Here is a 25,482-nt window from a genome sequence, read left to right as displayed (position 1 = left end):
AACCGATTTAATAAATCAGCAATAGCTGTGTGATAGAATACTTTGTGGCTTTAAAATTATGCTTTTGAAGAATATTTAGTGACAAGAAAAATGTTCATGCAAAAATGTGAAGTAAAAAAAAGCGACAAGCAAAACATCGTACAAAACAAGTAAATACGTAGATATATACAGGCAGAGAAGCATCAAAAGCAAGCGCTCGCCGTTGGGAGTCGGGAGGAGTGGGAAGAAGTGATCTTTTCCTGTAGTTTTGAGTTTCCAACTATGATTACGTACTGCCTTAAAATCCGAAGACACTAGTAAGTCCTCAGGGACTTGGGAGGAGCGCGAACAGGGCGGGGCGCGGGCGGGACCGGGGCGGACCCCAGCGCCGGGCTGGGGCCGGCGCGACGGGGCGGGGCGTTGAACACCAGTCCAGTCCAGGCCTGCGAGGGGGTGACCAACTTGCGACACCGGGAGCCCGCGGACGCACCGTCGGGAGCGGCAGGCAAGCCAGGGGCCCGGGGCCGGCGGGAGTCGGGGGCCGCGGGCCGGCGGGGACTCGGCCAGGGCTGGGGCGGCGCTGGGATGGGGTCCCAAACTTTCTTCGAGTGCGCGGTAGGCCAGAATGGGGCTCTGTCTCCCTCACCTTTGGAGTTTCTCTTTCCCTGTGCGCCGCGGGCGGGCGAGTGGCGCCTGTTTAGCCTTGGGAGCCGAGCCGCGGGTTGTGGGCACGATCGGGCCGGGGTCTGAGGGTGTTCTGTCCCCCGCTTCCTGGCGCGTATCTGTCACTGGGCGTGTCCACAGTGCCAGCCCCAGGGTGGCCAGCTGTGCGTGGGATAAAGGCTGTCACGGCCTTAAGCTGGTGGGAGGGGGAGGGGAGGCGGCCCAGGGCCTGGCCTGGCCTCGGCTTGGCTCTGCACGCCCTGGTGGCAGCTTTGGTGTAGACAGGTGACCGAGTGTTTGAGTGAGTTGGGGACCGGGTGGAAGCCATGAGCAGCCCCCATTCTTGGCGTGGGGAGCCTGCCCCCTCTGTCATCATGACTTTGCCTCAGTCCACACCCTTCTAGCCACTTCCCCTCAGACTGGGTTCAGAAAGCTACCCGGAAGTACCAATACTATCCTCCTCGTGGCCTCTTTGGGCCGGAGTAAAAACCAAAAGGAAAATGGGAAAGGGGAAAACCGTGGAGACGGGACAGCGGGAGGGGCAGTAGAGGAAGGCTGCTGGGAGGCTCGGCCCTGATCTTGCGGGTTCTGCACCAGCTCTTGTCCACTGGGGGTCACCATCCCTTCTGACCCCATGGTGGCCTCTGTGTGGTATCCAGGGGTTGGGGTTCCCCCTGAGGAACCTGGACATGGGTTGAGGGGGTTAGGCCTGGGAACCAGGGACAGAGGCAGATGTCATGGAAGGTCCCTCGGGTGTCCAGTTCTCTGGGGCTCTGAAATATTCATCTCACTGGTGAGCTTTGGTTTCAAAGCTGGCGCCTTTGGCTTGGCCGGCGGTGGCAGGAGGAGCTAAGCGATCCCTTGGGGCTGCTTTGTCAGGGGCCAGGGGGCAGCCATACTTCCGCCTCACCTGCCTGCTTTCCCCACCTCTCCAGCCATGAGGACCCAGAGAGCCAGTTTAAAACTTAGAAAGTAGTGGTGGGACCACACAGGGTCAAGTGCCCTGACTTCCTGTCATCTTGTGCCGGGACCTCAGGGCCTCACCTGTAAAAACAGGCACCTCAGAGAGGTAATGACAGGGTACACCTCAGGTGTGGGGAGAAGCTCACTTCATGAGCTGGGGTAATAGCCGACTCACCTCAGCCTCCTCCCATGGGAATGGCTCAGCTGGAAGAGCACTTCCATCCCCCAAACCTGTCACCCTGGACCCTTCAGAAAGAGCAGAAGCCGCAGGCAAGGGACACACACTGGAAGGGCCAGAGTGGAAGCTCATACAGCAACTTGGGGAGAAGGTCTCTGCTAATGGTATGGTTAACCCTGATGTGGGCTTTCTGGAGTATTCTGTTGGGAATGCCGTGGAGGGGATGGCCTTGACAGAATCTTCCAACCCTGATTCTGGGGATCTAGGCCAAAACCTGGGCCTTGTTTTAAAGTAGAAATGATGCCCGGAAGTCCACAGGCCACAGTGCCAGGTACCTAGAGGGTCAGGGAGGAGGATGAGAATGAGTCCTTATTCTCGTATGTAATGATTGGTATTTTTTCCTATCACATGAAGGCGATGTTAAGGGATCGCAGCCTCCTGGCTCTGTGCTGGTTGGAGATGTCCCCCAGCCCTTGGCAGTGAGTCCCGTTTTGGAGATTATAGCGGCTGTGGGGACAGGGCAGAGGAAGGCCCCTCGCAGAGGATCTGGCTCTGAGAGTGAGGGGGCCTGCCTGGTACTGAATGTGACTATTCTGAGGGGCTGGGGGTGAGGACAGGGGTTTCAAGATATGAGGACTTAGGACATGAATCATTCTGAGGTCAGTCTGTAAAACAAAGGTGGCCTGGCCAGCGTGCCACAGGATGGTAACTAGGTGTGCCCTGATACAAATGTTCCAGCCTTAAGGAAGTTTGCAGGAACAAAGCCGAACACGTTCGCTCAGTGCAGAAGTTCTCAGAGGCTTCCTATGCCATTGTGCCTTGTGAATTTCCAAAAGGGGATATGGGTTGTTTTTCAGACTTATCTGTTTCTGAGGTCATCCATTAACATCTCTTGGGGCGGTGCTCTTTAGAGCAGTCTGGGAAATGCCTGGCTGGATGAGTCTAGCTTTCCACTCTCTGGTTCAGGTAACTAATCCCTCTTCCTTTCCCCGATGTGGGCTGATTTGGGGGGAAAAGGAGGCCAAAGGAGGTCATTTGCCTGGATCCCCACAACTAGTTAGTGACAGAGTTAGAACTTGAACCCAGATCTCTTGACTTCCTGCCTCGTACTCTTTCTCTTCTGCAGCGTATCGCTGTTTCTCTGCAGGCTCTGTGGTGAGTGAGACCCAGGAGATGCTGGTCCAGAGGGCAGTCTGGGAGGAGAGGGAGTTATGGCCACCCCCAGGCCCAGGTCATGCCCTGTGCCTCTGCCTCTGTAGCCATCCTCCAGGCCACTTTCACATCCGGTGGAGATTCTTTAGGAAGCAAGTCATTCCGCCCTGAAGCCTTCTGCTCTGGTCTGTTAGGCTGTTCATTCAAAAGCAGAGACTCTTAGAGTCCGAATGGACTTTGATCTTTTGGTTCAGTGCACTTGCTTTACGGATGAGAAAACTTGAGTCCAGAGATGTGCGGTGGCTAGCCCTGACTCACACAGTGGAGTCAGGACCAGAGCCAGGACAAGAACTCAGCTCCCTGCCTCCTAACCCAGGGCTCTGGCAAAGGTCAACTTTCTATGAGGGAAAAGGAATTGGTGTCAACGAGAAAGGTCTTCACTACCTCAGCTGGCCCCGCGTGTTGGTGTTAGCCTCTTCACACAGGTGACTGGTGGGGGCTTCAGGGGCTTTTGCTCCAGGCAGGTGTAAAAGCAAAGGGCACTCGAAGTCAGACGTCAGATCTGGGTTCAGACCTATCTCTGCTGTTCGCCTGCTGTGGGACCTTGGATCGGGTTTTCTCCGAATTTCAGTTTTCTCATCTTTAGGGTAGGGATAAGGATATGCCCCTCATAGGGCCCTTGCGAGGAGCAGACATCCTTGGTAGCCGGTAGTAAGTACACAGTACTTGCTACTCTAAGTGGTTCTCTTCCTTCCCTGCCCACCGCAGGGAGGGGTTTGTCTCCCTTCTCTGCTGTGGGTTGTTCATTATCTGTCTGACTTTCCCCCTCCTCATCTTGAAGTTCAACTGAAAAAGGTAGGAGAAGATGAAACACAAAGGAGATGGATGGGGCTGCGTTTCTGAAGCTGCATCCAGCCCTGGTTATTGCTGTCTGCTTTCGTTATCTGCACTCCCCAGCTGTTCTGACCACTGGCTTGGCTGGGGTCTCCAAGGTCACCTGCACTGATGACACTGCTTTGCTCCCCTGGAGAAGGGTGATGGGGGGACCCTAGTACTTGGGTCTTCCCATGCCCTCCAGGTGGCCTCCCCTTCCTGGGAGGCTGGAGCCACCTTCTCCGTTTCCGATTGGAGAGAGGCTACCCTGGTTAGAGACCGGGCTGGGAGGGAGGTCATGGGTTGGCAGGCTTATCTGTTTCTGAGCAGGAGGGCATGGAGAACTGGGGGGATGGGGACTTGTTCTGGCTCTGCCTCAGCAATGCGTTCCCTGGCATCTGCTACTCTGAGTTCTCAGACAGCGGGCAGGGCTGGGAATGAAAGTTCCAGACCCATGACCAAGAGGGCCTGTCACGGGCTGGGCAGGAACTTTCGTGGCTCTGGGGTTTCCTGGTCTGTCAAATGACCAGATGATTTCTAAAGTTCATTCCAGCTCTGACGTTTCAGTTTTTAGATCCTCTCGGCGTCATCCTGTTGACCACAGAGGCCAGGCGGACAGAAGGATAAGTTGATTCTGGGCCCCTTGGTCTGTGTGCGTCAGGCCTGGTGGCGTGCCCAGCCACTCCTGGGTGGATCTTCTTACTCCTCTGCCCTCCTGGCTATGTGCTGGGTTGGGAGGGTGAAGTGTTTGCTTGGAGGGGAGTGAAGAGCTGGGGGAGTTGGGGTAGGTAAAGGAAAAGGGAAGGAAGGAGGCTGTTACAAGAGGCCTGGTCACAGCAGGCCAGGGGCTGCGCGGCTGTGCCGGCTGGGTGGGGTTTCCTGAGATGCGTACTCTGAGCTATTCTTTCCATTCTGGCTCCGGGCACCCGTTCCTGGCAGGGAGGAGGGCAGGCTGCCTGGACCAGTCAGCTGCTCCTTTCCGCCCCTCCCTCCGACACACACACATACACAGGCACCCTCTTGCTGTAACCCCAGTAGGTCCAGCTTCCTCTCAGCAGATTCCAGAGCCTTAACCCTTCAGATGCCCCCCAGGGAGCCTGAACCTGGGCCCCGGCTGGCTGGGAGCATGCTGGCCACACTGAGACGGCGCCAGGGGAAGGAGTTGACTTCCCCAAGGTTGCCTCTGAAATCCTTGACAGCCAACAAGTCCTGTGTTTGAGCCCACCCACTTCCGATGGCTGGGCCTGTGGGTCATGTAGGAGAAAGGAGAGGTTCTGGCTCCTTCCTGATGGGACGCGAGAATGGGGTCATGAGAATGGGGAGCAAGCTTAGATCTAACTTGACAAGGATGGGGTGGAGTCTGAATGTCTTGATAAACTGCATTGTGAGGAAGCTGCCAGCAATGGAACAGCCTTGCTTCCTGCTGGAGTGTGTATGCCAACAACAGAAGCCGAATGTCTATGGTATTTTAGGAAAATTCAGGCTTCCGATGGGGAAACTTAAAGGTCCTTTTTGGCCCCTGGAGACTGTGAGCCCCTCCAGTAGCTACCAGCGGAACTCAGATGCCCTGATTCCTGGTTTCTAGTCTCTGGGTATCAATCATACTCACTTTGTATCTTCTCCTGCCTCTTTCCCCTCCTTCCCTTTGGACTCCACATTCTCCTGTGGTTCCCACCTTTAGTCATAGTCATGAAAGTAAATACCGACCACTTCTCCCTTTCCCTACTACCTAGTCACGTGCCAGGCCCAAACCTCATCCCTAGCTGAGGCCTTAATGACGTGGAAGTGGCCAGCGCTCCATGTAGGTCAGGCCGTGGCCAGGGAGAAGGCTCAGAAGCTGCCAATGCTGGCAGCCCTGGGCCTGAGGTTCCTGCCCCTCAGCTCGGAGGGGAGTGTGACCGAGCTTAGCTACTCCCCTGACTGGCCTGAACACTCTCTCCATCTCCGGCGCACAGGTCTACACCAGAGAGCTGGGATGTAGTCCTGGCCCCAGGCCCCACTTTGTGGCCAGGGACAGGTCACTTTACCTCCTCCTGCACTGTGGCTGGCTCCTGGTAAAGGGAGGGGTCAGCTTGCCTTAGATGAGTGAGTTTCCTTTCAGTGCTGACCTTTAAGAATCTCCATCTCTGACCACTCTCTCTCCTCCTCGTGGTTGCACAGGGTTTGGGGACCATGGGGATGATGGAATGGGCTGAATGGTTCAGCGTCCACTTGCTGTGTGAGCGTTCTTTTGTCAGTAGAGGGTCTGAGATGGGAAGCTTTGAGAAGTGATGTGAAGTTCGGATAGGCAGGGTGTCCAAATGAGGATGAGAGCAGAGACATTAAGAGCCCTGGAGTCGGTCTGGAGCTGACCGACTTCATCACACCCTAGCTAAGTAACCTTGGGCAAGTGACTTAATTCTTCTAAGCCTCTATTTCTTTATTGTAAAAAGGGATAACAACATATCCACCCTGTTGGGCTATCATAAGGATTTAATGAAATAATAACTAAAGATAGGCACTATTTTAAGTGCTCTACATGTATTTTCTCATTTAATTTTTATAACAACTCTGGTATAGTGTTAAACCCACTTTCCAGATGGAGAAACTGATGCATAGTGAGGTAAAGTGGTCAGTGCCGGTCTCTGGTGAGCACGGGCTGGTGGCTAAGCCCGCAGAGAACTGGACTGTGAGCTTCTGTGTTCCCTGCGGAGAGGTCTACTGGTGAGCTCCTCTGAAAAGAGAAGCGTCACAGGGAGGGGCGAGGGAGGGCAGAGGGCGTCTTCATGAGTCAGCGGCCCACTGTGCTGGACCGGAACCCCAGAGTCCTGGTGGCCTACCCAAGGCCGGCCTCGAGCTCCCTGATTCACCCTCTGGTTTAGGGAGGGACCTGTTTGCCCGGCTTGGCGGGTGGAGCATCTGGCTGGCAAAGGGCAGGCCCCACGCGCGTAAATGGGTTTGTCAGATAAGTCCCAGTCCGTTAGCGCTGGAAATGAGCTCAGAGATCATCTGGGTCACTCACCTCATTTCACAGAGGGGCGCCCTGAGGAGCCGACAGGACCAGGTCATGGTGACATCACTGTCAAGTGACTCGGCTGGGGCCTCCGACCACAGGGTCTTTCCTGCCAGTGTCTCGCCAGCCGTGTTTAGCCTGTTGTCAGCTGGGCCCATGGCAGTAACGATAGATAACCCTACTCCACAGGTGGCCCACCTGTGCTGCTTCCCGCAGACAGGATGCTGTCCTCCGGGTGGAGTTAAGGGGGGTGTTTGGAAGGGGAGGGGGGGAGGGCGCTGTCGGAAGAAGGAGCCTCTTGCCCCAGGGCAGGAGAGTCCAGTTTCTCTCCCTTCCTTTTTAAAAAAAGTCTATTAAGGGGATGCAGGTATTATAACTGCTCATGAATGTTATCCTACCCTGACAAACCCAAAATATTTTCAAACACACTTACTATGCCTGTTTCTTAAACTCACACCACTCAGTGTTGGGTCTCCCCGTTCTCCTCTCCCTGTTTCCTCAGGGTGCTCTACCCCACCATGCAGGGCCTTCCGCCATGGCTGTGTCACACCCTCACTGTCGGGAAGGTTTTCTTATTTCTGACCTGACACATTCTTGATGTTCTGGTCCATTCACTCTGGGAAGATGGAGAACAGCTTTCCTCAGAATAACTCATTGACTTGGCCTGTTATTCGAGCCCTCCTTCCCGCCCCTCCCTGCTACCTTCCCCTCTCTGTGTTATCCCAGTCGAGAGAGAAGAGTTAAGACAATCCTTTATCTGCTCCCTGCACTCTGCAGGGTGCCCTCAAAAGAGAGGCCAGTTCTCCCGCCCTTCTGGCAGAGCCTCTGGGATGTCTGCTGACCTCGATCTGGGCGTGCTTTCTCCCTGTGGGGTCCTGAAGTTCTTCCCTTGGGAGACACTCTAGGGGCCGGTGGTGGCCCTGTGAAGGGGCCCAGATTCTCTCAGGGCTTAGGGCCCTTCCAGGAACCTCCTCCATAGCTCTTCCCAAGTCTTCATCTCTGCCACCTCAGAGGGGAACACCAGGCCCCAAGGCCATTTATTTGGCATAAGAGGGCCTAGAGAACACAGCATGATGTAGAGGACACCTACCCCGGACCTTCAGCCTACCCCGGTTCTGGTTGTGCCATTCACTTGCTAGTTCTGTGATCTTGGGAGTCACTTCACTGTTCTGGGCCTGGATTCCCTTAGTGGAGCTGAGCATCTGGGGCTGTACAACTTTGGGGTCCCTTTGGGCTCTGTTTCTTGGGTTCCCTTCTCCTCATTCCTCAGCTCTCCCCTGGCTGTGGGGCTCTCCTCCCGCAGAGAAGGCACTGGCTGGATCTGGCGTGACTCCTCAGCGCTCTCTCCTATCCTGGCCACCAATCCGGGGGGCAAACAGGCAGGAATCACAGGGACACCAGGCACTTGGCTTTCGAAACGTGTGTCTCCCCCTCCCAGGGGGCTTCGGGGCCCTGCACTCCCTGGCACCCTACTCCCTGGCAAGGCCACGAAGAGAGTGGTGGCAGCCACAGGCTATCGCATGCCTGACGCACCTTGGCTGTTATTTGAAGGAACCAGAAAGTCCTGTCTCTGGCCTGCTTTTCTGTGCAGCCTCCCAACCCCCAGGGGCCATCCCCGTGCACCCACTTGCTCAGGCCTCTCGGGTGGCCCCTGACTCAGCCTGCCACGGTTGGCCCCCCTCCTCCAGGCCTGGCAGCTCCAGCCCTGGGGCTAGCTTGTTGTCTTCAGCTTTGGGCCTTGGCTCTCCCCCAGCGCTGCCCTTCAGGCCGGGAGCTCCTGCCAGCTGCTGTGGGTGCTGGGCTGACCCCTTTAGTGGGTCCCAGCTGGCCCTGTGACTCACCCGTGGCTTTGCTGGGGCCATTGGGCTTCTTCCCTGGTCACTGGAAGGCCTTCTTAAGTGAGCACAGGGGTGGGGGCGGTGTGGCTCCCAGGCCCGCTGCTCTCATACCACTGATGCCCAGCGAATGCTTCGGGCTCCTGCACTAAATCCCCGTCTCCTGCCTTCCTATGGCAGGAGGCTACACAGAAAGGGCTGGCGTGAAGGCAGAGGGGCAGGGGCTGAGCTGGTGGGGTGGGTGGTACTGGGGGGATGGGTGGTACTGGGGGGATGGGGACGGTGACCTGTGGGCAGAAAATGATGCGCTGTGATGGGGAGAGGAAGTCTGAGGCTTTCCTCTCCACAGAGGCAGGCTGGATTGGGGCTGAGTGAGCGGGGCCTGGGCACTCATGACTGCTTCTCTCGTCTTTCTTTCAGGTCCCAGCAGCTGGGGTCTACCCTCAGCCCGTGAGCCACCATGTCCCACCCCAGTGCCCCACCTCCGTATGAGGACCGCAACCCCCTGTACCCTAACGCTCTGCCCCCAGGGGCCTACGGGCAGCCATCTGTCCTGCCTGGTGGGTACCCTGCCTACCCACAGCCTGGCTACGGTCACCCTGCTGGCTACCCACAGCCTATGCCCCCCATCCACCCGACGCCCATGAACTATGGTGAGTCCCTGAAGGGCAGTGGGGGTGGGTGGGAGGAGGCAATAGTCATAGCACGTGAAGCTACTTCCCTTCCTTCCTTTATCCCTTTTTTCATCTCTTTAGCTCTCTCCTTCTGTTTCCCCATCTTTGTTACCTCCCTGCGTTTTCCTTCAGCTCCTAGCCCCCCGGACCACCTGCCAGCCCCTTTATTCAGAAAGGAGACTGGGTCCATAAGACACACACCAGAACTTACACATCAGATGAGAAAGTGGCTGGTGAAGTAATTAATTCCTTCAGATCTGTGACCCGAGGAGGCCATTTCCGTTGCCCGGCGAGGCAGCTGCCACCCCACCTACACTCCCCACTTCCTTAGGAACTGCCTTTGGAACCCAAAGCACTTTTTTGTTTTAATATTCTCGGTGCTGACAAATCCTCATCTCTTAAGGTAACATCTGATTTTCGCAAACATCCAGAAGTCGCTTGGATGCTTGATAAACATCATGGCTGGTAAATTTGGTCAGAAACGAGATGAGGTTAGAATGTGGTGAGATTTTCCTGTGTGGCTCACATGCGGATTTTGAAAGCAGCTCCCAAGGAGGCATTCAAAGAATGTGTTGAGCCCCTGCAGCATCTCTGGAATCCTGGAGCACAGCCAGCTGTCATCTGGCCGTACGTGTTCTGGTGTGAATATTGGTACATCAGTCACGTTTATGGTCACGCCTCGTCCTGTGCACGCACACCCCTGATATTTCTGTTTTCCCCGAGTCCTAATGTTTGCCTGATGTAGATCAGTCCGCACACTCGGTTCTCCATCCTCCACACACGTGCACTGTTTCTATCTTCCTTTTCCTCCTTCCACCCCTGAGTCCCCGCTCTGACTCCGCCAGCCCCTCTGCCCCGCGCTTGCCTGGATTCCTCATGAGGTCGTGTCCCCTTGATGGCAGTGACCACAGGTGTTCACACCCCTCAGTAAATACATGCTGACGGAGTGGTCACACCTAAGCCCCCTTTGGCCAGGGGTACGCTGCTCCCTGTGGTACCAGCTCTGGTCACGTGGAAGGTACCTAGAGGACCTGGCTGGGGAGTTCCTGAGTTGTAACACGTGTCTTTTGGCTGGAGATACCTGAGACTGTGAGATAGTGCCGTGGAGGCTTGGGGATGGAGGCCACACGTCCCAGGTCCCCAGTTGGTCATATATGATCTGTCCCCAGGCCCAGGCCAGGGCTATGATGGGGAGGAGAGAGCTGTGAGTGACAACTTCGAGTCTGGAGAGTGGGGTGACAGGAAAGTCCGACACGCCTTCATCCAAAAGGTGAGATATGGGTTGGGAGGCCGGTGAACCTGGGCCCCTGGGGCTGGGGGAATGGAGCCGGGGAACACTCGTTTCCACGCACAGGTGCTGCTGCCTTCTGGGTCCTCTCTAGCCCTGCACTCTCCTCAAGGGGACCCCAGTTCCTCTAACCTGTGTTCGCCCACCTTTAGTGCCTCTGTTCCTTGACCTTGTTTTGGGGGGCAGATTCAATCTGGGAAAATCTGGGCAGCCTCTGCTGAAGTGTTCTGCCCCCTGCAAGCTTCCTTCTCCTGTTAGATGGGAGCAACTTGAAGCCACAACTGATTGCACTCGCTCGCAGCCCCTGCCCCCACGTCTCACGTCTGCCCAGCACCTGCTCAGGGTGGACAGAACCTGACCAATGTCAGGCTGAGCCGCTGCAGGCGCGGATGCTGAACCTGGGAGTGCGGTGAGGCAGGGGGCAGAGGCAGGGCAGTGAGTGCCAGTGGAGGCCAGGTGCTGGGCAGGGAGGGGGAGAGGACAGGGGGCAGTGGGGGGTGGGGGTCAGCCCTGGTGGGGGCGTGTACAGTATCTGAGCCCTTACTGGGGGCGGCCTCTCTGCCAAGCTGCAGCTGTGGCAGGCTCCCAAGTAGAAGAGGAGTAAGAGTAGATCCTTCAGAATGAGGCAGGAGACTCCTCCCTAGCTCTGAAAGAGGGGCCAGGGCTAGGGTGGTAAGGTCTTTGGGGCTCCTTGGTCTCAGGGCCCGGCTGCTTCCTGGGGAGAGTCCGGGAGTGCAGGGTGGTGACCGTGCTCCCCACCACTGCCTGTGTTCCAGGTTTACACCATCATCTCCATCCAGCTGCTCATCACGGTGGCCATCATCGCTATCTTCACCTTTGTGTGAGTCTCTAGGCCTCTCCACACCGCTGGGAAGTAGCTCTGGGGTCCTGGCTCTGGGTCACCTGCTGGGAGCGTGGCTTGGGGTGGGCCCTCAACTCAGAGGGACTGGAAGAGGAGCTGGGATGTAGGCGATTAGAGAAGAGGGGCAGGGCCTCGGCAGGGAGGCAGACAAGCCGTGGTGTGACTCCTCTCTTGTCCCCCCTGCTCCACAGGAAGCCCGTCAGCGAGTTCGTGAGGGCAAACCTGGCCGTCTACTACGCGTCCTAGTGAGTCTGTGCTTCTCTCTGCACGGGGGCAAGGAGAGGAGGGGTGACAGTTGACTAGCTTTTCGGGGCAGGGATGAGATCCTTTTGGAGAGGGGCCCTCCCAGCTGTGCTGGGAAGTGTGGGTGTGTGCCACCGAGTGTAAGTGTCACGGAACTCCTGAGAGCCAGGGGTGGGGGACTGGTGTCAACGTGCGTCCTGCAGGACCGTCCCCGTGTTCTGGCAGCCTCTCTGCGGTGGCTCCTGCAGCCTCCTCCCTGGCCAAACCCCCTGTTACAGATGTCCTCAGTGCCCCTGGCTGGGTAGCTTCCCCTCACACTTGTAGATAGCTCTCTGGACCTCCAGCCTTACGGTGTGGTGAGTGCTGCCAGGCCAGGCCGGGAGGGGGCCAAGGGGCAGAGGGGGTCTGGAGACTACTTCCCTGTCTCTTCTCCCCAGTGCCGTGTTCCTGGTCACGTACCTGGTCCTTGCCTGCTGCGAGGGACCCAGGTGAGTCCCAGAGACTTAGACAGGGGGAAGGGATGGGGGTGTGGGGCTGTTTTGCACAGAAAGGGGATTCCTTAGAGCAGCTAAGTGGAGATGTACCGGCAGTGATGATGATGATGGTGGTGGCTATCGTTCAACTGTGTGCAGAGTGCCTGGTGCGTGTGGGATCTATTTAGCTATCTAGCTGTTATTCTTACAGCTACCCTGCAAGATGTGTAGCACTTAAACTATTTAACAAATAGGAAGGACCCAAGGCTCAGAGAGGCCGAGGAACTTTCTCACAGTCACACAGGTAGTCAGAGAGCTGCAAACGAATCCAGGTCTTTGTGGCTCCACAGCCCAGGTCTGTCCTATTGTCCCTCCTGTCCCTGCACAGACACCTGAGCAGGTATCAAGGGCCATGCCAGCCTCGCCTCCCCCAAGTCCAGGCCTAATTCTCCAGGCACATAAGCCAAGAGCTTCCTTCTGCTAACGGAGCCTCTGAGACCTGGCCGGCCCCACACCACTTAACTATGGTTTCTTTCCCTTCAGACGCCGTTTCCCATGGAACCTTATCCTGCTGACCCTCTTTGTGAGTCTAGAAAGGTCCAGGGTGTGGAGATGGTGAGGGAGGGCTGGTCCCAGGGAAGGGATGGCACGCCATGGTGGAAGATGTCCCTAGCTCTCTCCCTGACCTTACCCTGACCCCTGCCCTTGGTCTCCCCGGGCTTTCCTACTCAGTCACACGTATCGCCAGCTCTGGCAAACCCTCCTGGCCGTGCCTCCAGGGCTCCGGCTCTCTTCTTAAGTGTCTCACTCTGGTCTCTGTCCTTCCCTCAGACTCTTGCCATGGGCTACATGACTGGCACCATTTCCAGGTACGTTCAAGGACAGTTACTACACGGTGGTGTGTTTTATAGGGGAGCGTGGGGCATCTCTGGGCTGGCAGCCACCTGTATGGGTGGATTCTGGGCACGATGCTTCCAGAAGTAGTAGTTTTGGAGTCATTCGTGTGTGGCATATGCCTCTGGCCTCTCTCAACTCCTTCCCTGCAGTGTGTATGACACCAAAGCCGTCATCATTGCAATGATCATCACTGCTGTGGTGTCCATTTCAGTCACCATCTTCTGCTTCCAGACCAAGGTGAGGGCACCGGAGGGCCCTTCCCTGGCCACCCCATCCCCCTGTTTTATACAGACCTGGCCTTCCGGGCTTGGCACATGAGCAGGCCTGGAAGGGCCCACACCCCTGTGCTAGGCATTTCCCTCAGAGACCTTAATCCCCTTCCCTTCACAACTACATCCACAAAACTGCTTCCTGTGTCTGTCCTTAGAATGTCACGGTCACTCCCATGGCCCCCAGGAGGCAGCACTGGGACTCCCTGGAGGAAGAGGGAGGGCCTGGCTGGCTGGGCCAGGTGGCCCGTCTGACACGTGCCTCCCCCTCTCTTCCTGGCAGGTGGACTTCACCTCGTGCACAGGCCTCTTCTGTGTCCTGGGGATTGTGATGATGGTGACTGGCATTGTCACTGCCATCGTGCTGTCCTTCCAATATGTGAGTGTCCCAGGAGAGCCAGAGTCACTGAACCCAGTGCCCAGGGCAGACTTCCTGTATATCGTGGTGTAGCAGGCCCCACAGGCCTCTGGCTTCTAGAACCTCTCGACTGGCTAGCAAAGGCACCCACGCTGAAGCACCATCCTCTGGATTGGGGTATCTTTGGAAATGGCAGGTCCTGGGAGCCATGGCACCTGAGGCCCTGGATAGCATCATGGGATTCCTATGGGAAGCAGTGGTTAGATCTGTCTGACAGCTGAGACCAGGTTCTCAGAGGCAGGTTGCCAGAGGAACCCAGAGGACCGAGAAGATGGGCTTGGGTGGAAGAGACCTTAGAGATCACTGTATCTAACTCTTCTTTTATTCCACTCAGCGGGAGGGGCATCGTGTGAGGCCCCTAGGCTGAGGGGAGCTTCGTGGCGGGGAGGGGAGAACAGTGCTGAAAGGGGAAGCACATGGACGGGAGGGCCGCCTGCCCACTTGACCGTGGCTGGCCCTGCCCTTCTATGGACAGGCCCCTGGAGGGCTGTTGAGCAGGGCTGCCCTGGGGGTGCTCCCTGACTCCGCTGTTTATCAGGGTGGCTGGGGGGCTCCCCTCCCAGCCCTCTCCTTTAGTCTGTCCCTCCCAGGCTGGGCTGCAGGAACACGGTCTATTGAAGGCTGACCATGACTAGAGCGAAGGTGATGGGGCTTTTCAAGCAGTGCATGCCTGGGTCTGCCCCTCCCAGAGCTAGAACTCAACCATTTTCTTTCTTCCAGAAGCGTAGTGGACACCTCTGTACCTTGACTAACTTTGGAGACTGGCTAGGCTAAAGGATGCTGTGATTGGTTTTATATGGCCACTGGACGATGGCCTCTGTTTTCTCTACCATATATGTTACTATTCTTAATTTCTCCCAGGATCTGGAAGGTAGAAGTAGTCCTTTCACGTAGCTAGCATCCTGGATCTTCGCACTTGGCCAGACATCCAGGGGGGGAAGATGGTCCTGAGGGCCTGCCTCAGTCCAAGCTATGCTAAGATTTCTAATGCCATCCCTGTCCTTTCTCCCCAGGTTTACTGGCTGCACATGGTCTATGCTGCTTTGGGGGCCATTTGCTTCACTTTGGTGAGTAAGACCCCGCCCCCTCTAGGAAGGGGAGCTGAGGGGACAGAGGGGAGGAACTGTGAGGATGGTGAATGTAGGCTGCTTGGGAGGCAGGGTGTGGGGCCACAGCCGCCCTTCCCTTTCCCTACTGTCCAGAGGTTCCACTGATTTTCTGGGCATTCCCATCATCTCTTGTTCACACCGCCTGCTATGAGAACTGTCAGTGGGCTGTATTATGGAGACGGTGTGTCTGTCTCCCCTTCTGGACTGTGAACTGCTTTAATGGCAGAGACCACGTGTTCTGCTGTTCATTAATGTGTTCCCTAAGCATATCTAATGGCCCAGAGGCTCCCAGGACAGATCTGCTGACCACTGGGTCCTCTAATGGCCCAGAGGCTCCCAGGACAGATCTGCTGACCATCTGGGTCCTCATGCGTGGCTTCCTGTCCTGCAGTTCCTGGCTTACGACACACAGCTGGTCCTGGGGAACCGGAGGTACACCATCAGCCCAGAGGACTACATCACCGGCGCCCTGCAGATCTACACAGACATTGTCTACATCTTCACCTTTGTGCTGCAGCTCCTGGGGAATCGCGATTAAGGAGCCCCTCCTGTTCCGCCCTACCCTTGGACTTTTCTTTCCCTAGAGGGCTGGGCCCTGTGACCTGGGTCTGGGCCTAGACCCCTTTCCTGCCCCTCAAGTAATATGCCCATTTTCCTTTCTGTCCGGGGATGGGTAGCCTCTCTGGCTGTGGATGTGTAGGTACTTGGTGGGGTTGGAGGAACTAGGGACTAACTCACTCTTGCCCTTAGTGGACTTGGCAGGAACTGGGCCAAAGATGTGCATTCTCCCTCCGCCCACTATGGGGCACCAAATCCTTAACAGTTGGGGTTGGAGTTGGGAGGGATGAAAAGAGCCTATTTGATAGCTAAAATGGAATATGAGAGGTAGGAGGGACTTTCTGGTGATGGGGTTTCCTCTCCCACTTCTGCCTCGGGCTTCTGGACTTGATAGCTGGAGCTGTTTCCTCTCTCAGCCCCCAGCAAAGCCAGAGAGCTTTGCCCCCCCCCCCCACCCACCCCACCTCCTGGACTCATAGGCATTATCCTGTACTTCTTCGGCAACCCCTGGCGCCTTCTGACTCAGGAAGGTAGAGGGGGTTTGTGCCCGTGGGTCTCCCCTGCTTCAGCCTCTTCTTTCGACAGCACATATATACTGATCTTCTGGGTTTCGGGTGGGGAGGAAGGGGAGAGCGAGCAAAGCCAAGCGCAGAGGCCAATACAGAGCAGCATCTATCCGGGGCTTCCTCATGGCTTGTGGTAGTAGTGCAGGCCCCTCTGCGGCCACCTGGTCCCCATTCTCCAAAGCTGCCTGGGGCCTCCCTGGTGCTTCTGAGATCTCTAGTCAGAGGGACCTCTTGCTTCCTGTGCTCAGGCGCTCACAGCAGAAAGTGAGGGACAAAGGTCAGGAGATGGGATGGTGTGTATGATCACCACTTCCTGGCCGTGTGGTCAGGAAGTAACCAGGGTGAAGAGAGACGGGGGTGTAGGCAGGGGAAATGCCTTGGGGTCCCCCACCCTGAGAGATACGGAAGCTTTTTGTGGTACCCATGGTTCTTCCCTTCTGCTAACTCGGGGAGGGCCCCAAGAGGAAGGAGACGCCCTTCTTAGTTTGTTAACTTACACTTGGGGGATTTAAGACTTGGGTCCTGTCTCTCCAGCCAACTACCGCTTTCTTCATGACACCAAGTGCCTCAAGCTGGAATGGGGAAGGGGGACAAGGGTCACTCTATGGGCTGGGGTGGAGACCCAGTCAGCCCAAGGGTATAATTAGGGCTCCTCTATTAAGTATTTGGTCCTAAATATATCCCAAAAAAGGACATAACCAGAAATGTAATAAAGTTTAACGTTTAGAAGGTAAAACACTATTTGGCTCTGGTTTTCTTCACTTTAAGGTGTCGTCAGCTCTGGGAGAACTTGTCTGGCTCTGCCCGATGCATCCACATCCTAGCTTTGCGTTCTGGCTTGGTATCATTTACCTTTTCTACGATAACCAAGTATACTTTGTCCCAGCGCTTCCTGGTGATGGATGGCTCAACCCTCAACCCCAGGTCTGGCAGGGGCCACTCAGAGCCATTGCACATGACCTTTTCTGCACCACGGACCCTTTACAAAAGTGCATGAGAGCTATGAATTCTCTTCCCCTCAAAACTGTATGTGTACACACGATTTCACATATGAGGCGTGGGGGTGGGGATGGACCACAATGTTCAGGTTTAGAACTCCTGCCTTAGAAATCACTAGTTCAATCCCTCTTAATGAACAAGGAAACTGAGGCCCAGAGAGGTTGAGTCATTTGGACTCAGCCAAGAGGATTAAGTGCTTTTTTAAACTCCACACCCTGAATGCCTTCTTTGATTCTCTTTATTATTTGTTTAGGCTGAATGGAACCTCACCCTCCTGGCCAGCAGCTCTGAGGGCTTGGTCCCCAGGGCCTGAGCCTAGGCTTGTACTTAAGTCTCTGTGGTTTCCCCAACCATTCAGCCTGGAACACTGAGGCTTCTGTGAGAGGGAGCACACATGAGTAACCAACCCCACACTCTGCCCCTCCCATCCCAAGGGACTCACAAACCCAGTCCTGGTTCCTTTCCACTCAAACACTCAATAACTTTATTTGCCTTTGGCTGGTTTCTCGGGAGGGATGGGGCTGGCAGCAGCCTGGGCTTCATGCGCCCTCTGGTGGGCCTCAGAGGCAAAGACCAGAAAGGACTTAACAGTCTGGAGGCCACAATCAATACAGTCTAGGGGAGGGTGGCAGTGTTCCTCACCACTGCACCCGGGACCCAGCTTCAGGAGTCGGGGCATGATGGGAGGAGGCCCTGAACCTCTGGCTCTCATACTCGCCCGTGTTGGATGCCCGCATGTTCTGCCGAGCCTTCATCTGCTTCAAACGGTCCTTGTCCACTTCCCGCTTGGTGAGGATGAAGAGGAGGATACCACAGGGGAAGCCGATGGCCCTAGGGGTGGGGAGATGTGCACGGGGTTTGGGGAGGGGCCAAGCCTGAGCCAGAGGAGCTGGGGAGAATCTCATTCCAGCCTCACCAATTGCACGAACACTGCAATACCACTCGCATCTATTCAGCCTCTGTGTTGGCTGCTGGAGGGTCCCACTCGAATCAGATCCTGTCGCTGCCCTGCTCAAAACCCCGTAATAGCTCTCTTATCACTTCCTGGCCAAGTTCAAACTCCTAGGCACGGCACAAAAGGGCCAGTGTGGTTGGGTCTCTGCCCACCTCGTCATTCCTTTCCCCTTTAGCCTGACACTCCTCAGCATGAGTCCTGCCATCTCCTGCTGTAGCAACTGTGCAAGATTTTCCAGACAGCCCATCCTCTTTCCCTCTCCAAGTCCTGGCAAAGATTCCCTCTGCCTAAACCACCCCATACCCCCTCCCAGACTCCCCTTCTTAATCTGAGTAACTGCTACGTGGGAGGCACTTCAGTGTGGGGAAAGGTCATGGAGTCACAAGACCTGGTGAGAATCCAGCTCTGAGCCTCAGTTCCCACCTCTGTAAAATGGGGATGTCCTATTTATCTCAGAAAGACTAAAACATTACGCGATAAAGTACTGGCACACCTTAGGTGCTGGAAAAAATGTTAATTTTCCCCCTCTTTTTCTTTCAATATTGATCAATAATATGTATTAAGATCAGAGTTAGATTCAAATAACAATGCACTGAACACCTTGTAGGTGCTACTACTATACAACTAATATAATCTCGCGTGATCTCAATTAAATCTCCATTAAAATCTCAATTGGGTCTTGCCCCAAGCTCCCAAAAGAGAGGATGAGGCCAGGGACCCAAATATGAATCAGATTAGCTCAGCTCACTCCACAGAAAACCCACTATCTCTCCAATTTCACATACTTTCCCAACTCCCTCCCCTGCCCCAGTCCTCTGAGATTCCAGTCCTCACACCCAGCAATCCGGTCTCCGCAACCTTGGATTCAGCTCACCACCTGAAACTTGGAGAAGTTTCTGGGTTCCACCCTCCCCTGATGCCACTCCCCACTGGTGGGCAAAGGGTTAGTTAAAACTCACCAGGCTAGTCCCACAGCTTTCATTGGGTTCTTGCCCCTCTTTCTGGGAATGTATTCCAGTTCAGGGGATAGGGGCTCAGGCTCCTCCTTGCACTCTGGGGAGCTGTGGCTTTGCAGTGCCCGGGTCCTGTTCTGGGAAGCCTTGTTAGCTGTGGCTCCTGAGAGAATCCCTGTGGATGGAGGCAAGGAAGGTAGGTAAGAGAAGGTGAGAAGAAAGCCCGGGGAAGGAATGGCTGAGATCTGAGGAAGGGGAGTGACTGCAGTTTGGAGTAACAAGTACCAGGGAAAGTCCAGAGAGAAATGGGAAAATCGCCATCGAGGTGGCACCTTTGAAAGCCACTTCCACGTCACTGCGGGCTCATTACCCTGGTGCCAGGAGAGCGAGCTTCGCTGTTCTTCATCTCATCAGACGACAGGATGTGAAGGACTGCAGTGGGGCTCACATTGAGACGTATGAAGGAAATCCGAGAAATGGTTTTCAAATTTCAGAATGTTAGCACTGGAAGGGAGCTTAAAGGTAGTCTACTCCATCCCCTCATTTTATAGAAGAGGAAACTGAAGCCCCAAGAGACGAACTGCTTCGCCCAAGGTCAAACTGCTAATTATCCGGGGCTAGAACCCAAGCCTCCAGAAGCCCAGGGCTCTTTCCTCTGCACTGCGGTGAGTGTGAAACACCTGGAGCACGAGAGTCTAAAAGGCTTCCTTGGGGCTCCCTTTCGCTGCAAGACCCCAGAGGTGTCGTGTAACGGGAAGGCTAAGGGATGGACTGGGTGACCTCTAGAGAGCATCTTTTAGCTCCCAGACTCTTTAAGATCCTGCAGAGGGGTGCGGGCAGCAATCGACAGCCCCGACCTCCTGCTATCGCCGAGCGGGATGTGAGTAAAAGGGTGCCCCCTGCAGTCCGGCCCTCCCCGGGGTCCCTCTCCTTACCCCGGAGGACGCGGGCATTTCTCGCCCCCCGGCCCTTCAGCGCCGTAGCAGCTACCACCGCCGCCATGTTCAGATCCCACCCCCCTTCACCGCGCTCCCCGCCGGGAATTGTAGTTTGCGTAAGGGGCCTCCCCCGCTCTTCCCGTCCAGCCTACAGACCAGAAACTACATCTCCCAGAAGCCCGCGGGACAGACCCGGGAGAACTACTATTCCCAGGAGATACCCCGGAGGCGCGCACGCTCGCTTGTTGCCCTCCTGTTGGGGGCGGAGTCAGGTCGGGCGGAGTTGGGTTCTCCTCTCCACGCCCCGGCTCCGTCTCCCAACTCTGCCCTGTGATTGGTGGTTAAGCCAGCCCACCCCTTCTCTATTGGTCGAGAGGCCGTCGCTCTCCCTGCCGGGGAGTCGCGTACGCCTACTTCCTCCCGGGAGGAGGGGCTCGAGTTCCGCGTCGTCGCGCAGAGCTGACTCTGGGAGGCGTTTGGGCCCAGAGAAGTGGGTTCGCCGCTTGCGCCGCATGGAGTCCGAATCGGAAAGCGGGGCCACAGCTGACACCCCTCCACTGGAGACCCTAAGCTTCCATGGTGATGAAGAGATTATCGAGGTGGTAGAACTGGATCCCGGTCCGCCGGACCCGGGTGAGAGCTGCCGATCCTCGGGCCACGGGACAGGAGGCGCTCACCACTGGCCTTTGCCCCCTGCTTCTCTCTCTCCCCACCCCACCCCCACCCCACCCCCCACCACCCCACCGGTCATTCCTACCGACCTCCTTCGCCCTTCCCCTCTCCCCCAACCCCACACTTAGTTCTCAGGCCTGGCCGGGGTGGGGGTTCCTCTGACACCTCCCCTGGCCCTTCCCCTCACACACCCCCCCTTCCCATCATTCCCTCGCTCCTCCCTTCCCACACGGTCCCTGGCCAACCCCAGGTCCACAGACCTCTCCTGTCCTCCGTCCCATACGCCCTCTCCCCCTGCCGCTTCACCCCTCTGTCTGACCTCACCTTGCCCTCTTGCCACACGACCACCCCAGCCTCCCCACACTTCCCATCCCTCTTACCGCCTGCCGAACCCCATCTTTTAACCCTCTCCCCAAAGCAGACGATCTGGCCCAGGAGATGGAAGATGTGGACTTTGAGGAAGAGGAAGAGGAAGATGGCAATGAGGAGGGCTGGGTTCTGGAACCCCAGGAAGGGGTGGTCGGCAGCATGGAGGGCCCAGACGATAGCGAAGTCACCTTTGCATTGCACTCGGGTAGGTCTCTGAGGAGATCCATCGTAAACCCAGTCCAGGTGGGCATTTGAGCATCAGCCATCCGCTGTGTCGGGAGCATTATGAGGGACACAGCGGTGGGAAAATGCTGGCCTTGCCCTGGAGGAGCTCACAGGTAGGGGGGCAGTATGATGGAATGGAGGAGAGCTTGGCTCCTGGAGTCAGTTGAGACACTTGGGTTCAAATCCTATCCCAGCTACTCGTCTGTTTATGATCTTTATTAAAGTCTCTGGGTTTTAGTTTCCTTTTAAAAAGTTGTCACTGGTAAAAGTTCTTTTATTGTGAATTACACGTAATAGTACCTTTTGGAGCATGTTTTAGATAATCCTCTTAAATGTTAGCTCTTAATAAGGAACCAGGAACATGACGCTTTCCTCACTCAGACCCCAGACTGGTGGCATCCCATGCTGAGAATTGTAAGCGCTGCACATGTACCTTTCTCTTGTCCGTGGCATCAGTGTGGGGTGGTGAAGGGAACAGCACTGAAGGGGGATCTGTCCTGGAGAAGGACTTAGAGTTCGGCAAGCTTGGGGAGGGATTTCTCCAACAACCTGATGCTTGAAACTTAGAAGAACTTGGATGCGCCCTTCTTTTCCAGGAGGAAAGAAGTGTTACTTTCGGTGGAAGGGGGTGGGCTTCCCAAAGGTCCCAAAGGACAGAATCCTGGGTGGGAGCCCTGTCTCCTTACTCATGGAGTATCTCTTGGGACAGCATCTGTGTTTTGTGTGAGCCTGGACCCCAAGACCAACACCTTGGCAGTGACAGGGGGCGAAGATGACAAAGCCTTTGTGTGGAGGCTCAGCGATGGGGAACTGCTCTTTGAGTGTGCAGGTGAGCGGGCCTGGGTGAGGTCCTGCCCCTTTGGAGGGCTTAGGGGGCTGGCCTGCAGCGGTTGTGCATCCAATAGCCATTTATGGACTCCCATTTTGCCAGCTCTCTACTTGGCCTGAGGGCCCCAAAGAATAAAATGGTCTGTTGTGGGCATAGGGCAGGGAGGCACTGATTGGCGGAGGGAGTCAGGGAAAGGCCTGGGAGGAGGTGACACTAGTGAAGGAGAATTGGGGCAGGAAGGAGGCTGTGAGTATTTCAGGCAGAGATGTGGAGCGGATAGAATGGGGAAGACGTAGGCCTGGGGTATATACATGGTTGAGTGGGAGGCCAGCAGTGTCTCCCTTGGGGAGACATGGGGATGTTGGCTCCTGGAGCAGCTCTGAGTTTGGTTAGGACCCATCCGTTTTTTTCCCAGCTGGTCCTTTCTGGGGGCCAGATACCTGGGTCCCGTGTCCCCAGCACCAGGTACGCTGATGCTGTCTTCTCTTCCTGCCCACGCTTCTCTGCAGGCCACAAAGACTCTGTGACCTGTGCTGCTTTCAGCCACGACTCTACCCTGGTGGCCACAGGGGACATGAGTGGTCTCTTAAAAGTGTGGCAGGTGGACACCAAGGAGGAGGTCTGGTCTTTTGAAGCAGGAGATCTGGAGGTGAGATCATCAGAGTGGGATTCAACTCTGAGGGCCGGGGGAGGGGTGAGACCCTGGGGGTCCGTGCCACCTTGAGCAGACCAAGCCAGCTCTGAGCCGGTACACTCCCAGAGTACAGCAAGAATGTCTAGGCCCATTCCCTGGGGTGTCCCTGCTGACTCAGAAGCGGGGAAAACTTGGCAGAGCTCATGGGGCAGACTCCTAGGTGAGATGGGGTGAGGGGCCTCCCTCTTGAGCCTTTGTCTCTGCCCAGTGGATGGAGTGGCACTCTCGGGCACCTGTCCTACTGGCGGGCACGGCTGACGGCAACACCTGGATGTGGAAGGTCCCGAATGGTGACTGCAAGACCTTCCAGGGCCCCAACTGCCCAGCCACCTGTGGCCGAGTCCTCCCTGATGGTGAGAGCAGCTTTCCTGAGTGCAGAGAGGTGGGGACCAGGGTTACGTGTCTCCCTGGCTCCCTCCTGGGCCACCGCCAGCAAACTCTGAGGCCTGCTCTTGGGAGCACTGACCTCCCAGGCCCCAGAGCAGACAGTTCGCCCTTTCCACCCAGAACTGGGTCTTCCCTGGGGCACTGTGTGTTCCCTCACTTCCTTGCTCCCGTCCCCTCCCTCCCCTGCTGATATGTCTGAGCGTGCTATCTGTTCTTCTCTCTTCATCTCCATCTCGGGCCCTTTAGGGAAGCGAGCTGTGGTCGGCTATGAAGATGGCACCATCCGGGTTTGGGACCTGAAGCAGGGAAACTCTATCCATGTACTAAAAGGTATCTGGGGTGGGTAAAATGTTAACCTAGGCCTTTGTGGGGCAGGGGCTGAGACCTGGGACAGGATGAAATCCGACTTATTCCTCTGCTTCATCCTAGGGACCGAGGGTCACCAAGGCCCTCTGACCTGTGTTGCCACCAACCAGGATGGCAGCCTGATCCTCACTGGCTCTGTGGACTGCCAGGCCAAGCTGGTCAGTGCCACCACCGGCAAGGTGAGTGGGACCTGGAGCCTGGCTCTGGGGCCTCCGCTTTCCGCGTCTCCTCCCCTTTGTCTCTTATTCTTCACCCAGCCTCCTTGCCCCACTGCCTTTCTTCTCTTAATAGAGGACCATGTTTCCAGGCTCTTCTCTGATCCTCTCCCCTGGCTCATAGGTGGTGGGCGTTTTCAGACCCGAGACCGTGGCCTCCCAGCCCAATCTGGGAGAAGGGGAGGAGAGCGAGTCCAACTCCGTGGAGTCCTTGGGCTTTTGCAGTGTGTGAGTGTGAGCGGGGCCTCAGCCTGACACAAGAGCAGGGGGCTTGGGGGAGGGGGCCTGGGCTGGGGGCCCCGAGTCCAGGCCCCTCCACGAGCTGTCGTGTCTCCTCTGCCCAGGATGCCTCTGGCAGCTGTTGGCTACCTGGATGGGACCTTGGCCATCTATGACCTGTCTACGCAGACCCTCAGGCACCAGTGTCAGCACCAGGTACAGGCAGCCTGGAGCCATGGCCACGGCCATGGGAATCCCAGGTCTCTGGGAGCGTCTGCCCCAGACCTGGCTCCTGTCTGGTCCTTCCCTATGGCCCATAGTCCCTCCCTCCTTCCTTGAGAGTTGGGAGCAGATGCCTGTCAGCTCTCCCGCCCCTGACCGCACGCCGCTTCTGCCGTACCCTGCTGCAGTCGGGCATCGTGCAGCTGCTGTGGGAGGCAGGCACCGCCGTGGTTTACACTTGCAGCCTGGATGGCATCGTGCGCCTCTGGGACGCTCGGACCGGCCGCCTGCTTACTGACTACCGGGGCCACACGGCCGAGATCCTGGACTTTGCTCTCAGCAAGTAAGTGAATTGGGCAAGGGCTGGGGTCTCTGTGTGTTTGGAAGGTGGGAATAGCCCATGGGGGGTCACAGGGTCCTTAGGGTGTAGGGGGCAGCTGGGCCCCAAGGCCTGGGCCTGCCTGTGAGGCAGGAGAGCTGGCAGGCCTGCGGGAGTCATCTTCCGTTGACCGTGCGGCCTCACATCTCATCCCCCGGGCGCAGGGGCTGGGACCCCTTCCCCCATGCGGGCGGCTCTCCTCTGATCCCCTTGCCGGTTGCTGGCTTCAGGCGTGTTCACTGGGTGTGGGTCCGCCCAGCGCCGGGCACTAGGGGTCTGGAGTTGAGGATGAGCTGCAGGAGGTCCCCAGAGGGCCCCTGGGTGGTGGGCCTGGGGTGGGCCTGAGGTCTTCCAGTCCCTCCCAGCTGTGTCTTCTGTCCACAGGGATGCCTCCCTGGTGGTGACCACGTCAGGAGACCACAAAGCAAAAGTATTTTGTGTCCAGAGGCCTGACCGCTAATGGCTGCAGCCCCTGCTTTGTGTCTGGTGTGGAGGGGGCACAGAGACCCCCATCAGCAGAGGCGGTAGGGTAGGAGGGAAGAGGAGGGGACGGGCCTCGGACTCACTTTCCAACCACTTCAAACTGACTTGCCCCCTCTCTGTCCCTTTCTTCTCTTAAGAGACCCACCCCTCGGGCCCCTCCTTCCTGCCCTCTCCCTCGTAGTCCTCGCCCAGACCTGGCAGGCCCTTCAGAGGGAGGTTCAGACCTCTTTCTCTTTCACTTCCTTTGCTGGTGTGAGCCATGGGGGTGTGTATTTGTATGTGGGGAGTAGGTCTTCGAAGTTCCCGTTCTTTCCCTTCCCAAGTCTCTGGGGGCGGAAAGGAGGAAGAGATATTAGTTAACAGATTTTAAAAATGTAAATAAAATATACTTCCCAGAGACGTGTCTGTGTGGATGTCGTGGTGGCCGGACATGAGGAGGAACCAGTGAGGGGCGTGTCAGGGTGAGGCTCCCTGCCGCATCTGCTGGATCTCAAGGTGCCTCCGCTCACCCCTCAGGCAGCAGCATGCTCACCTACGGCTGCCTGCCTGTCTGGAACTGGAATCTCCCAGGATCCTCTAGGTTCT

General features: G+C 56.5%; 3 protein-coding genes across 5 annotated transcripts in view; 2 read left to right on the top strand and 1 right to left on the bottom strand.

Annotated features, from left to right (window-relative positions):
• The window catches only part of PNKD (PNKD metallo-beta-lactamase domain containing), a 59,103-nt gene extending 39,197 nt beyond the window's left edge, over nt 1–19,906 (bottom strand). Inside the window, exons 1-3 of one of the 2 annotated variants that reach the window (XM_065880330.1) lie at nt 19,835–19,906; nt 18,906–19,074; nt 17,448–17,822 (exon numbers count right to left, since the gene is read on the bottom strand). In XM_065880330.1, the coding sequence (XP_065736402.1) occupies nt 17,630–17,822; nt 18,906–19,074; nt 19,835–19,901 (429 nt within the window). In that variant the 5' untranslated portion in view covers nt 19,902–19,906 and the 3' untranslated portion in view covers nt 17,448–17,629. Of the gene's footprint in view, nt 1–17,447; nt 17,823–18,905; nt 19,075–19,834 lie in introns of those variants that run through there. The other variant, XM_065880328.1, reaches the window with a different exon arrangement.
• On the top strand, nt 9,096–15,406 carry TMBIM1 (transmembrane BAX inhibitor motif containing 1). Its single transcript, XM_065880677.1, has 11 exons — nt 9,096–9,288; nt 10,479–10,579; nt 11,374–11,438; nt 11,651–11,704; nt 12,140–12,190; nt 12,719–12,758; nt 13,007–13,044; nt 13,222–13,309; nt 13,625–13,720; nt 14,773–14,826; nt 15,260–15,406. Exons 1-11 carry the CDS (start codon nt 9,096–9,098, stop codon nt 15,404–15,406), a joined length of 927 nt encoding a protein of 308 aa, XP_065736749.1.
• Nucleotides 19,907–20,304: 398 nt separating the features above from the next.
• Nucleotides 20,305–25,297, top strand: AAMP (angio associated migratory cell protein). Of its 2 annotated transcripts, none has more exons than XM_065880416.1 (11): nt 20,305–20,470; nt 20,931–21,083; nt 21,813–21,932; nt 22,442–22,581; nt 22,835–22,979; nt 23,260–23,343; nt 23,443–23,558; nt 23,719–23,822; nt 23,939–24,029; nt 24,224–24,378; nt 24,799–25,297. In XM_065880416.1, exons 1-11 carry the CDS (start codon nt 20,350–20,352, stop codon nt 24,872–24,874), a joined length of 1,305 nt encoding a protein of 434 aa, XP_065736488.1. In that variant the 5' UTR covers nt 20,305–20,349; the 3' UTR covers nt 24,875–25,297. The 2 variants fall into 2 exon arrangements, with proteins under 2 accessions (XP_065736488.1, XP_065736487.1); XM_065880415.1 differs by having other exon boundaries at nt 20,319–20,470; nt 20,928–21,083.
• Nucleotides 25,298–25,482: the final 185 nt, after the last annotated feature.

Source organism: Phocoena phocoena, chromosome 7, assembly GCF_963924675.1.
Source record: "Phocoena phocoena chromosome 7, mPhoPho1.1, whole genome shotgun sequence".
In the NCBI taxonomy this organism is placed as follows: domain Eukaryota; kingdom Metazoa; phylum Chordata; class Mammalia; order Artiodactyla; family Phocoenidae; genus Phocoena; species Phocoena phocoena.
This window is presented reverse-complemented; position numbering and strand designations above follow the sequence as displayed.